At 55.7% G+C, this 10,655-nt stretch overlaps 2 protein-coding genes across 2 annotated transcripts in view; one reads left to right on the forward strand and one right to left on the reverse strand.

The window, feature by feature from the left end:
- RDH8 (retinol dehydrogenase 8 (all-trans)) overlaps window positions 1-8,171 on the reverse strand; it is a 12,869-nt gene extending 4,698 nt beyond the window's left edge. Inside the window, exons 1-6 of the mRNA XM_014446426.2 lie at window positions 8,028-8,171; window positions 4,411-4,572; window positions 3,617-3,796; window positions 2,543-2,636; window positions 2,140-2,323; window positions 1,834-2,045 (exon numbers count right to left, since the gene is read on the reverse strand). Coding sequence (XP_014301912.2) covers window positions 1,834-2,045; window positions 2,140-2,323; window positions 2,543-2,636; window positions 3,617-3,796; window positions 4,411-4,572; window positions 8,028-8,130 — 935 coding nt within the window. The 5' untranslated portion in view covers window positions 8,131-8,171. The remainder of the gene's footprint in view (window positions 1-1,833; window positions 2,046-2,139; window positions 2,324-2,542; window positions 2,637-3,616; window positions 3,797-4,410; window positions 4,573-8,027) is intronic.
- Window positions 8,172-9,812: 1,641 nt separating this feature from the next.
- COL5A3 (collagen type V alpha 3 chain) overlaps window positions 9,813-10,655 on the forward strand; it is an 11,837-nt gene continuing 10,994 nt past the window's right edge. Inside the window, exon 1 of the mRNA XM_014446452.2 lies at window positions 9,813-9,998. Within this exon, the coding sequence (XP_014301938.1) occupies window positions 9,911-9,998 (88 nt within the window). The 5' untranslated portion in view covers window positions 9,813-9,910. The remainder of the gene's footprint in view (window positions 9,999-10,655) is intronic.

A 10,655-nucleotide genomic window follows, 5' to 3' on the forward strand; every position in this document is an offset into this window, starting at 1 on the left:
AGCCAAGAAACGTGGGATCATTGGTTGGGGACTCAGGTGGGATCCTTGTCACTTTTCAAATAATTTAATTGTGGTAAAAAGATACATAAACACAACATGTAGCATCTTAGCATTTTTGTTTTGTTTTGTTAATTCTCACCTGAGGATGTTTTTCTCGTTGCTCTTCGGAGAGAGTAGAAGGGAGGCGGGGGGGGGGGCGGGGGGCGGAGAAACATTGATATGAGAGAGATACATCCACTGGTTGCCTCCTACACACGCCCGGATGGGGATGTGCCCTTGACTGGGGATTGAACCAAGACCCTGCCCTGTGCAGGCTGACACTCCAACCACTGAGGACACCAGCCAGGGCCCATCTTAACGTTTTTAAGTGTACAGTTCATTCGTGTTAAGTGCGGTCACATTGTCGTGTAACTATCACCACCATCCACCTCCTGAACCCTTCATCTTGCTAAATTGAAGTTCTTTCCCCATTAAACACCGACTCCCCCTCCCCCTCCCTCCAGCCCCTGGCATCTACCATTCTACTTTCCGTCTCTATGAATTTGCCTACCGTAGGGACCTCATATAATTGGAATCCTACAGTATTTGTCTATCTGTGAAGGCATATTTCACTTAGATAATGTCCTCAAGTTTCATCCATGGCATACATGTGTCCACTTCTTTTTTTAATATATATATTTTATTGATTTTTTTTACAGAGAGGAAGGGAGAGGGAGAGGGATAGCGAGTTAGAAACATCGATGAGAGAGAAACATCGATTCAGCTGCCTCTTGTACGCCCCCTACTGGGGATGTGCCCGCAACCCAGGTACATGCCCTTGACCCGAATCGAACCTGGGACCCTTGAGTCCGCAGGCTGACGCTCGCTCTATCCGCTGAGCCAAACCAGCTAGGGCGTGTCAACTTCTTTTTAAGTTTGAGTAACATTTCACTGTATGGCTCGGCCACACTTGTTCATCCATTCATCCGCCGATGGACATTTGAGTTGCTGGTTTGAGTCATGCTGCTATGAACGTGGGTGTGCAAATACACACCCAGATATGAACTTGCTGGGTTATATAATAACTTTTTCATCGTTCAGGGAACTGCCACACTGTTTTCCATAGAGGCGGCACTATTTTACACTCTCACCAACAATGCACAAGGGTCCCAATTTCTCTACATCCTTGACAACGCGTATTATTTTCTGTTTCGTTTTTTGTTGCTGATATTAGGCATTCTAATGGGTGTGAAGCAGACCCTATTGCTTTTTAATTTGTTATTTAGACATAAGAAATTGAGCTGTATTAAATATTTAATATAGAGATTGTTAGTGGTTACAAATCTATATTTTATGAAAAGCATAGGCACATTGCTGGTGTGTGCACAAACACGTTTTGTTGATGGAGTGTGCGTGACCAGAAAAGTCTGGAGACCCCCTGGTGAACCCAGCTCTATGCATGTGTGTATTGAGGTGGGGGAGGGGGGGCGGGCGGGGTGATGGAGGTGTTTGGATCATCCCTGTATTCCCAGGCCCAAGACAATGAAATGCTGAGAGACAGTCTGTCTCACCCTTCAATGTCCATGGACAATGCCCCTTCCTCCAGGAAGCCCCCCTGGCCTTCCCAGACCCAGCACCAGCTTCCTGCTCTGGATTCCTCAGCCCAGGGTCCTGGGTCCCTTCTCTCTGCCCCAGCCCTGACCACGAGGGTCTGTGCCTGGAGGCTGAATTTGCTGAATGAATGAGTGAGTGAGTGAATGAATGAATGAGTGAATGGCCTGTGCGGCCTCTGACCTGGGTGTGCACTGGGGAGGTCTGGCTGTTCACGAGTGGGCAGGGGTGGGCGAGGCTCACCCAGGCCGCACCCGGGTGGGGAAGCAGTCGCAGGCCAGGCAGCGGAGGCCTCGGCCCAGTAGGCGCGGCCAGCGGAAGAGCAGGCGGTGGGCCGATCGCACGTACAGGCGGCCGGAGGGGTCCACGGCCTTGAGCGCGGTCAGGGCGCAGTAGCGGGCGTTGGTCTGTCGGCGCAGGGGGGGTCTGGTCGAGCCGATGACCTTGACAATGGCCTGTGGGGTGGCGCCCTGAGCTCGGGCAGGGACGGCAGTTCTGTAGGGAGGGCCCCCTACGTACCTAATCCGCATCCTGGGGTCCCCTGCTCACCTGGGCCACATCCTGGGGGCTCTGCCCCAAACAGCGAAAGAGCTCCCGGGACGCTGGGAGGTAGAGGTCCCGGAAGTAGCGCAGGGTGTCGGGGTCGGCGCCTGGGAACTGGGCGGTGGAAACCTGCTCCAGCAGCTTCTCCTCAAAGGCCGTGCCCACGGGGCCGGGTTCCACCAGGGAGATGCTGGGGGCAGGGCGGGGGAGGGTCTGGTGCCCCAACACACTCTCACCCCATCTGGCTCATGACTGTCCCTCTTCCCTTCTCACCCCTCATCCCCCCTCATCACTTCATCCCTCCCGGCCCCCATCTCCTCGATACCCCCTTTTCCTTGTCTGCCCCTCCCGCCTCCCCTCCCCCCACCCCCACCCCTGTTTCCCCTCGTCGCCCAAGGGCCCGCCTCACAAGATGTTGAACTGGAGCAGCTGGATGGCCAGACTCTCGAAGAACCCTTCCAGGGCAAACTTGGAGGCTGCGTAGACGTCGTTGAACACGACACCTGAGAGGGTTGGAGGAAGGTGACCCTTGGGGTCTGGGTGATGGGTTTTGTGGGTCCAGAGGGAAGGGGTCTTTGGGAGACAGACGAAGAGGGTTTGAGGGTTGGAATGAGGAGCTATCATCGGGGGCCAGCGCCACGGGCGTATGGTATTGTGTGATGGGAGCACACGGGGCCAGGGGGCGGCTGTCCTGGGATGCCAGGTGCCACTGCTTCCCAGCCGTGCTCCCTCTGCCCTCAGCCCTCAGCCCTCAGCCCAGGAAACGCTCTGACTGCCCTCCATCCTCCTCCCCCTGGGGGCCACTTGGGTCTGGGATCCCAGGGCCCTGAGGACAAGTCCTGATCAGCCGGCCCCTTCTCAGTCCTGCTGAGCAGTAAATGGGGCTGGATGAGCGAAGTAAATGCAGCTTCTCTGTGGCAGGATAAGGAATAGGGCGGGTTCTCTAGGGGACAGCTGGGGAAAGGGGCAGATCCGAGGAACCGCCCAGGGGAGGAAGGGCGTCTGGAGGGGTTCGAGGAGGAGAAACCCAAGAGCATGGTGGCAAGTAGGTGGCTTCCATTGCAGGCCCATAGCAGACGGCACTGTCAATCACTGCTCTCTCTTCTGAGGAACTTCAGAATCCCAGACTTAGGCCGCTCTGTGGCCTGGTGGCGAGTGTTTGTCAAAGAGGAATCTCAGGAAGAGGAGCTCTGGGGTGTGTGTGTGTGTGTTATTGGGCAGTGGTTGGGAGAGATTTTGGGAGGTGTTTGGAAGTGGGGATGGTGCTGGGATGTCGATGGCCATTGGCAGCATCTATACCACCACTGCCTAGACCTGCACCAGGGCAGACATAGTTCATCTTTCCCAGAATTGTTCCTTCTGAGCTTCAGAATCCTTCTCAACATGGGCTCATTTAGAACATGGCTAAAACCTATTTGCCATCCTTCCAGCCAAGGAAGGTCAGACACGGGGGGACTTCCCCGGGGAGGGTCCCAGAGCTTACCCTGTAGCCCCATGACACTGCTGACCACCACGATGTGGCCCTGCCGCCTCCTCTTCATGCCGGGAAGCACAGCTCTGACCAGGCGGACGGCTCCGAAAAAGTTGGTGTCAAAGACTTTCTGCATGGCAGCTAGGCTGAGCCCCTCCAGGGGCCCCACCAGGCCCACGCCAGCATTATTCACTGAGGGGGAGACGCTGAGGGTTACTCTGCAGTCCCCCAGCCCTTCCAGTGTCACTCCTCAGGGGACACCCCCTGAGTCACCCCATCTGCCCACTCCAAATCCAGGTCAGTCCAGGGTATCTTGGGTGGACAAATGTGGAGCCTTGATGTTCTTCACGTATAATTCAGCGTTTGTTATAGGGGACCCTGAACCCTGGGAGGGGGAAGGGCTGCTGGGAACAACCTCCACTTCAATGCATGAGCAATTTAACTCTGACCCCAATTACCTCAAAACAGCCATACCCACCCTCCTTAGACGTGGTTATGGAATCATAGTTACTTCTTCATCGTGCTCCCTTCCCCAAATGATTCATCAAACCACATATGATGTTCTCCATGTGTGAGAAGCTTTCTTAAGTAAAATCTCTCTGACCTCAGATTTCATTTTGTTTCCTCAATTCCCATTAAGCCTTGGGCTTTTGGCCAACTGGTCTACCCCTTCTGTTCAGGGCGAGAGGATACTGATGAAGCAAGAGAGCTGGTGCCCAGACACTAAAGGGCCTTGCTGTGATGAGGATCTGTGCTTAGGCCAGGGAGGGGGCGGGCGAGTGACCTCAGGGATTTTTCAGTCTCACCCAGCACGTCCACTTCTCCTCCCTGGATGCAGCTGAGACATTGGGCCACTGACTCATCACTGCACACGTCCAGCTGGGCCACAGTGAGGGTCTGACCCAGAGCCTCCCCGGCAGCTGCCTCCAGCGTCCCCTTCTTTCCCAGATCTCTCATGGTGGCCACCACTGGGGACAGAAAACAGTTGGGGCAGGTACTGGCTTCTTTCCCCTAAGGATGGACTTGCACGTTTCTGTGGTCTTGCCTGAGCAGTCACAGAGGGATGGAGACCCACAGATTTGCACACCTTCATTCACCACACATCCACAGATTCACACTTATGTACATATCTTTACATGCTTATCCATCCATCCATCTATCCATCCATCCAACATGTTTATTGAGCATCTACTACATACCATGTCCTATTCTAGGTGCTGACACTCTTGCATAAAATAAGATAAAGTCTGTTCCTTCATGGAATTCACAGCCTAGTAGGCCAGACAATAAAATAACTATAAAACAGATTGCTTTGAGGATAAATGCATAGACATCTAGGGCCAACACATGTGCTATGTGCACATGCAGCTATGATATACACATTTACATCATCAGCATGAGTTCCAACTTGTTGAATACCTACTATGTGCCAGACACTGTGCTGAACACTGTTATAAGCACCATCTCGAACCCGCACAGGAACCCTATGGTCAGATCACTAACACGTTTCCAAAGACGGCCATGACACCTTTCATTGCATGTGCTCGTCTAGAACCTTGCCGCTCCCCCATCAAGCATGAACTCTCTTTCCCTCTCCTTGAATCTGTGACTAGCTGTGAACCAATAGACTGTGGGGCTAGTGATGTTGTGTGGCTTCTGAGATGAGGCCAGGAAAGGTGCTGCAGTCGCTGCCTTGTTTGCTGGCACACTCACTCTGGCTGCCATCAGCCACCCTGTAGCAGCCCCGCGGTCCTGAGGTGACCAGCTGGGGAGGAAACTCAAGCCACTGAGATCCCCGAGAGGGAGATGCTTGTCCGAACCCTGACATGCTCCAGCCTCCTCTGTTCTAGCTGTAGCCTTTGTCCCTGAATCAGAACCACCCAGCTGAGCCCTTCTGAGTTCATGGCCTTTGTAAACTGTGAGATAAATGATGATAGTTTTTTATACTATAAGTTGTTTCTTTTTTTAATCCTCACCCGAGGATATTTTTCCATTGATTTTTAGGGAGAGTTGAAGAGAGAGGGAAAGACAGAGAGAAACATCGATGTGAGAGAAACACACCGATTGGTTGCCTCCTGCATGAGCCCCAGCCAGGGCCCGGGTTGGGGAGGAGCCTGCAACCAAGGTATGTGCCCTTGACTGGAATCAAATCCAGGACCCTTCGGTCCACAGGCCAACGCTCTACTTACTGAGCCAAACTGGCTAGGGCTACACCCTAAGTTTTGATTTATTATTTAGCAATGGTAACCAGAACAGGTAGGTAAAGTTATCCCCATCGTATAGATTAACACACTAAGGCTCAAGAAGGTGACATTTCCTCTCTGTTAGCGTTAAAACTGAGATTTGAACCTGGTTTTATCAGAGTGCTGAGCTCACATGCCTGTATGTGAGCACGCCCCCCATGCGTGCACCCACAATCACACAGGCATACTCCTAGGGGGCATTTGCATGTTGCCTGTGGGCCTGTGTGACTCATGGTGCTGCACAGGTGAATGGGGTCACATGCATCTGCATGCAGTGCAGTGACAAGGATGGTCCCAGGGGCTAGGCTGCCTGGGTTCAATCCAGGTTCTGCCACTTTGCAGCTGGGCGAACTTGGGCAAGAATCTTTGGCAGCCTGTGCCTCGAAAAAATAGTTCTTTATTGATTTCAGAGAGGAAGGGAGGAGAGAGAGATAGAAACATCAATGATGAGAGAGAATCATTGATTGGCTGCCTCCTGCACGCCCCCCTCCCCCCGGGGATCAAGCCTGCAATCCAGGCATGTGCCCTTGGCTGGAATCGAACCTGGGACCCTTCAATCCGCAGGCTGACGCTCTATCCACTGAGCCAAGCCGGGCAGGGCTATTTTCTTTTTTTAAAAAAAGATATTTTATTGATTTTTTGCAGAGAAGAAGGAAAAGGGATAGAGAGTTAGAAACATCGATGAGAGAGAAACATGGATCAGCTGCCTCCTGCACACCTCCTACTGGGGATGTGCCCGCAACCAAGGTACATGCCCTTGACCAGAATTGGACCTGCAACCTTTCAGTCCGCAGGCCGACGCTCTAGCGCTAGCCACTGAGCCAAACCGGTTAGGGCTCATTTATTTTCTTTTAAAACATTGATTTTAGGGAGAAAGATAGATCCATTGCTCTAAGAATCCATGCATCCATTGGTTGACTCTTGTATGTGCCTTGACCAGGGATTGAACCCCAAACTTGGCGTATCCGGACGACGCTCTAACCAGCTGAGCTACCTGGCCAGGGCTCTCCTTATTTCTAAGATGGGTCAAATGACAGTGAGCACCTCATGGGGGTGCTGTTCGGATTAAATATCTAACTAGATGCAAAGCATGTAGCCTGGCACCTTGTCAGCACTCAGTAAACGTATCCTTCAGCAGCTTCATACACTCCGCTTGCCAGGGACACACGCGGCACAGCGCTGTCCTGCGTACTGGCACCCAGACTGCCGTGCTCCGAGCTGTGCTGTGTCTAGGACAGAGGGTGGAGAGAGGGCTGGGAGAAGCAGCGCTGCCAACTGGGACAATGCCCTCACCCCCTGCAGCCTCCTCTTAAGTAACAGCCCTCTGTCCACTTTGACTCCGGCCTGCTCTGGGCCAGAGGTCTCCATGGGTGGGGTGCAGACTGGGGCAGTTGACTCCAGAATTGCAGGAGGCCAAGTCCTCTAGGAGCCCTTGAGCCCTCAAGGTCAGATTCACTTAAGAGGCTTATCTTGGAGCAGTAATCTGGGGAGGGCTGGGGAAGGGGAGCCCTAGGGACCACCTGAGCGAACCCCCCTGATCAGCCCTCTTAAAACTACTACCCACCCACCACATTCCCTTTGCTTAATTTTGCTTCTTTTTAAAAAATATATATATTTTATTGATTTTTTTTACAGAGAGGAAGGGAGAGGGATAGAGAGTTAGAAACATCAATGAGAGAGAAATATCGATCAGCTGCCTCCTGCACACTCCCCACTGGGGATGTACCCGCAACCAAGGTACATGCCCTTGACCGGAATCGAACCTGGGACCCTTCAGTCCGCAGGCCGGCACTCTATCCACTGAGCCAAACCGGTAGGGCTTAATTTTGCTTCTTAGCACTCATTAGCACTAGACATATTATAAAAATTTAAAACCTGCTTGTTGTCTGTCCTCCCTCCCCTCCCCCACTACACCACGAATCAGGGTCTGTTTTGTTTACAGCTGTATTTCCAGCACCTAGAACAGTGCCTGGCATCCAGTAGGTGCTCAAGAAATGTTCATTGGATGAGGGGTTGACTCCCAAGGAGAGGTGGGAAGGGAGCTCCACGGGTCCTGGGTCCTCCCCGAGCCCACAAATGCGGCCTGAAGGTAAGGGCTGGTGGAAATAGTGCCAAGGGGGCTGAGGGTCCTGGAGGCCATGCCCACCCCTGCCCTCTCCGCCCTGCCCTGGGCCCCTTACCCTGGTAGCGCTGCCTGGAGTCACGAGCCAGCTGCACTGCGAGCTCCAGGCCGATTCCGGATGAGCAGCCTGAGATCAGTACAGTCCGGGGAAGGTCGGCCATGTTGATCCCTCCCTGGAGGCAGGACCTCTGCTGGCAGCACCTGCCTCCTGCCTCCCATCTCCCTGATCATCCTCAGAATGGACCGCCCGCAGGGTGAAGGGTCCCCACGAGGCCCTGATTCTGAGCTGACCCAGGCCAAGCACTGGGGGGAATTCCTTAACCCCAACACACCCCCTTTCTGTTATCTGTAAAAAGTTCTCCTCACTGCTGCACTCATACCTGGGGGCTTTTTATTATGATTGTACATTATTCGGGGCGGAGGGAGTTTCAGGAAGCCGGGGAATTAGCAGGAGTATTCTCTTGTGGTGTCTTCTGGGCAAAGAGTCTCTGATTGGAGGGAGAGAGGGAGAGGAGGTGGCAGAGAGGGTGGTCTTAGTGGGGTCCTCTCCGATGCGCACAGGAATGTCAGAAGATACAGCAGATACAGCAGAAACCTCCCCGCAAGGCAGGGCAAGGCAGCGCAGAAACCTTATGAGAGGCTCAGCCTCAGATGTCCCCGGGGAGGGAGGAGGAGCAGCTTGGGGAGAGTCCCTCTGCTGCCCCTACCCTGGGAGCCCCCATCTGCCCCTCAGGCCACAGGGACCCCCACCCCCTCCTCTCCAGGGACACAGAGGCTCTTTGTCTGAGGAGCCAGAGGCTGGGAGGGAGGCACTGCTGGCTTCTCTCTCTGGGTGGTGAGGGGGGAGCTCAGGGCCCAGGCCACGCCCGCCCCTGGGGCTCCTCCCTGCGGAAGCTCTCAGACCCCACATGCCTGCTCTTGTTCAATGGCACAGACAGCTCCACCTGACCCCCTGGGGGCCTCTTCACACTGGGGGGTCCCAGTAGGGTGAGGGGGGGCTCTGCCCCACCCCAGAATGGCAGGGAACCGCTCCTCCCTGTGGCAGCGCTGTTTTGGGGTGTAGTCAGACACTCACATGTAATGGGGGTATGTGTGCAGATTTGGGGTTGGGGGTAGAGCATCCTTTTGGGGACCTGAGCTGGGCAGAGGAGGGCTGGGGATGGAGGTGGGACCCTTTATTGAAGGTTAATAAGAGTTTGGGGGAAAGCAAGGCCGGTGCTTGGGAATCTGTGGGGAGGTGGGGAGGGGGCGGGACATGCAATTCTGGAATGTGGGAGGACAGATGAAGGTTTGGGGCAAGTCTGGGAGCCTCATTGTAGAATCTGGGGTGAGGTTTAAGGTGGGAAGAGGACCCCTTGTTTAGGAACCTGAAGGGAAGGTGTGGGGGTGAGGCAGTACCTCTTCCGTGGGGCTAAGCGATTGGGGTAAGGCAGGTGGGTGAGAGGTTGGCAGGAGGCTGAGATCCCATTAGGGAGCCTCCGAGGCACAGAAAGAACTTGGTATAAAGCTGTACCCCTAATTCCAGGGCCTGGATGGAGGCTCAAGTTTGAATGAGGCTACGAGCTCCTTTGAGGGGGCCAGCTAGGAGGAAGGGTTTGGGGGAAGCCGGGAACCCTGAATTCTACGGCTGAGAGGGAGTGACCCTCCTCCTCCGGAGTGGGGTGGGGCAAGCCGGGCCCAGCGCCGGCCCAGGGCTCCGCCCAATCAGCGCTCAGCACAAACTTTCCAAACTCCCCCCACCAGCTGTCAGCCACCCCCCCTCTCGCGGGTCCCGCCTGGCCGGGCGCGGGAGTGCAGGGCGAGGCCAGGGCGCGGTCTCGGGCAGTCTCCCGCGGATCCCGAGTGGAGCTGGCCGCCGCGAGTGCGTGCACCGAGCCGTGGAGTCGCCACTCCCCGCAGCCGCCCGGCCGGTCCCCGACCTTGGGTGTGGGCCCCGCCGGGATGGGGAGTCGCCGGGGCCTAGGCCAGCCGCGGGCCGGCCTCTGCCTGCTCCTGGCCTCGCTGCAGCTTCTGCCCCGGACACAGGCGGGTGAGCCCGGAGGGAGGGCGCAGGACACGGAGTGCAGAACCCAGCGAGGCGCCCCAAGGCGGGGTGGAGTCGGGAAGGGGGAGGCGTGCGCCCTGCCCGTGGCTACCGTGTGCGACTGTCCGGCTCCGGGCGATTTGGGGAGTGACAGCGGGCGGGGGGCGGGGGAGCGAGGGGCCGTGTCTTGCTGGTGGGTGCAGGGGAAGAAGGCAGCTTATAGGTGTGTGTGTATGCGTGCAGCAGTGGGTGTCTGGCCACTTGGAGGGAAACCGTGTGTGTGCTTGAGAGTGAGAGTTGACGCTTGTCTGGATGTGGTGACGGGCTGATCCCCGAAGCGAGTGTGTGAGAGTAAATAATTGCCCACGAGGACATAAGCGGATGATTCTGAGGGTGACGGTGAGTGGGCGAGCATGGGAGGGGCTCATAGGAGATTCAGACTTCCCTCTGCGTCTCCCCAAATGCCTGCACCCTACTCTCCCTCTTCTTCCTCTGCCCCCGATGGGAGCGCGCCCACCTCCTCTCCCCCATCCCCGCTCCCCTCCCCCCACGCCGCGCTCCCCAGAGCCGGGATCAGCACCACGGACAGGGCCCTGGGAGGGGCGGTGAGGGCGACCCGGGGCGGGGCGGGGGCGGGGGCGGGCGGAGCTCGGGCGGGGGCAG

The sequence above is a fragment of the Myotis lucifugus genome, unplaced genomic scaffold (assembly GCF_000147115.1).
Source record: "Myotis lucifugus unplaced genomic scaffold, Myoluc2.0 scaffold_539, whole genome shotgun sequence".
NCBI classification, from domain to species: Eukaryota; Metazoa; Chordata; class Mammalia; order Chiroptera; family Vespertilionidae; genus Myotis; species Myotis lucifugus.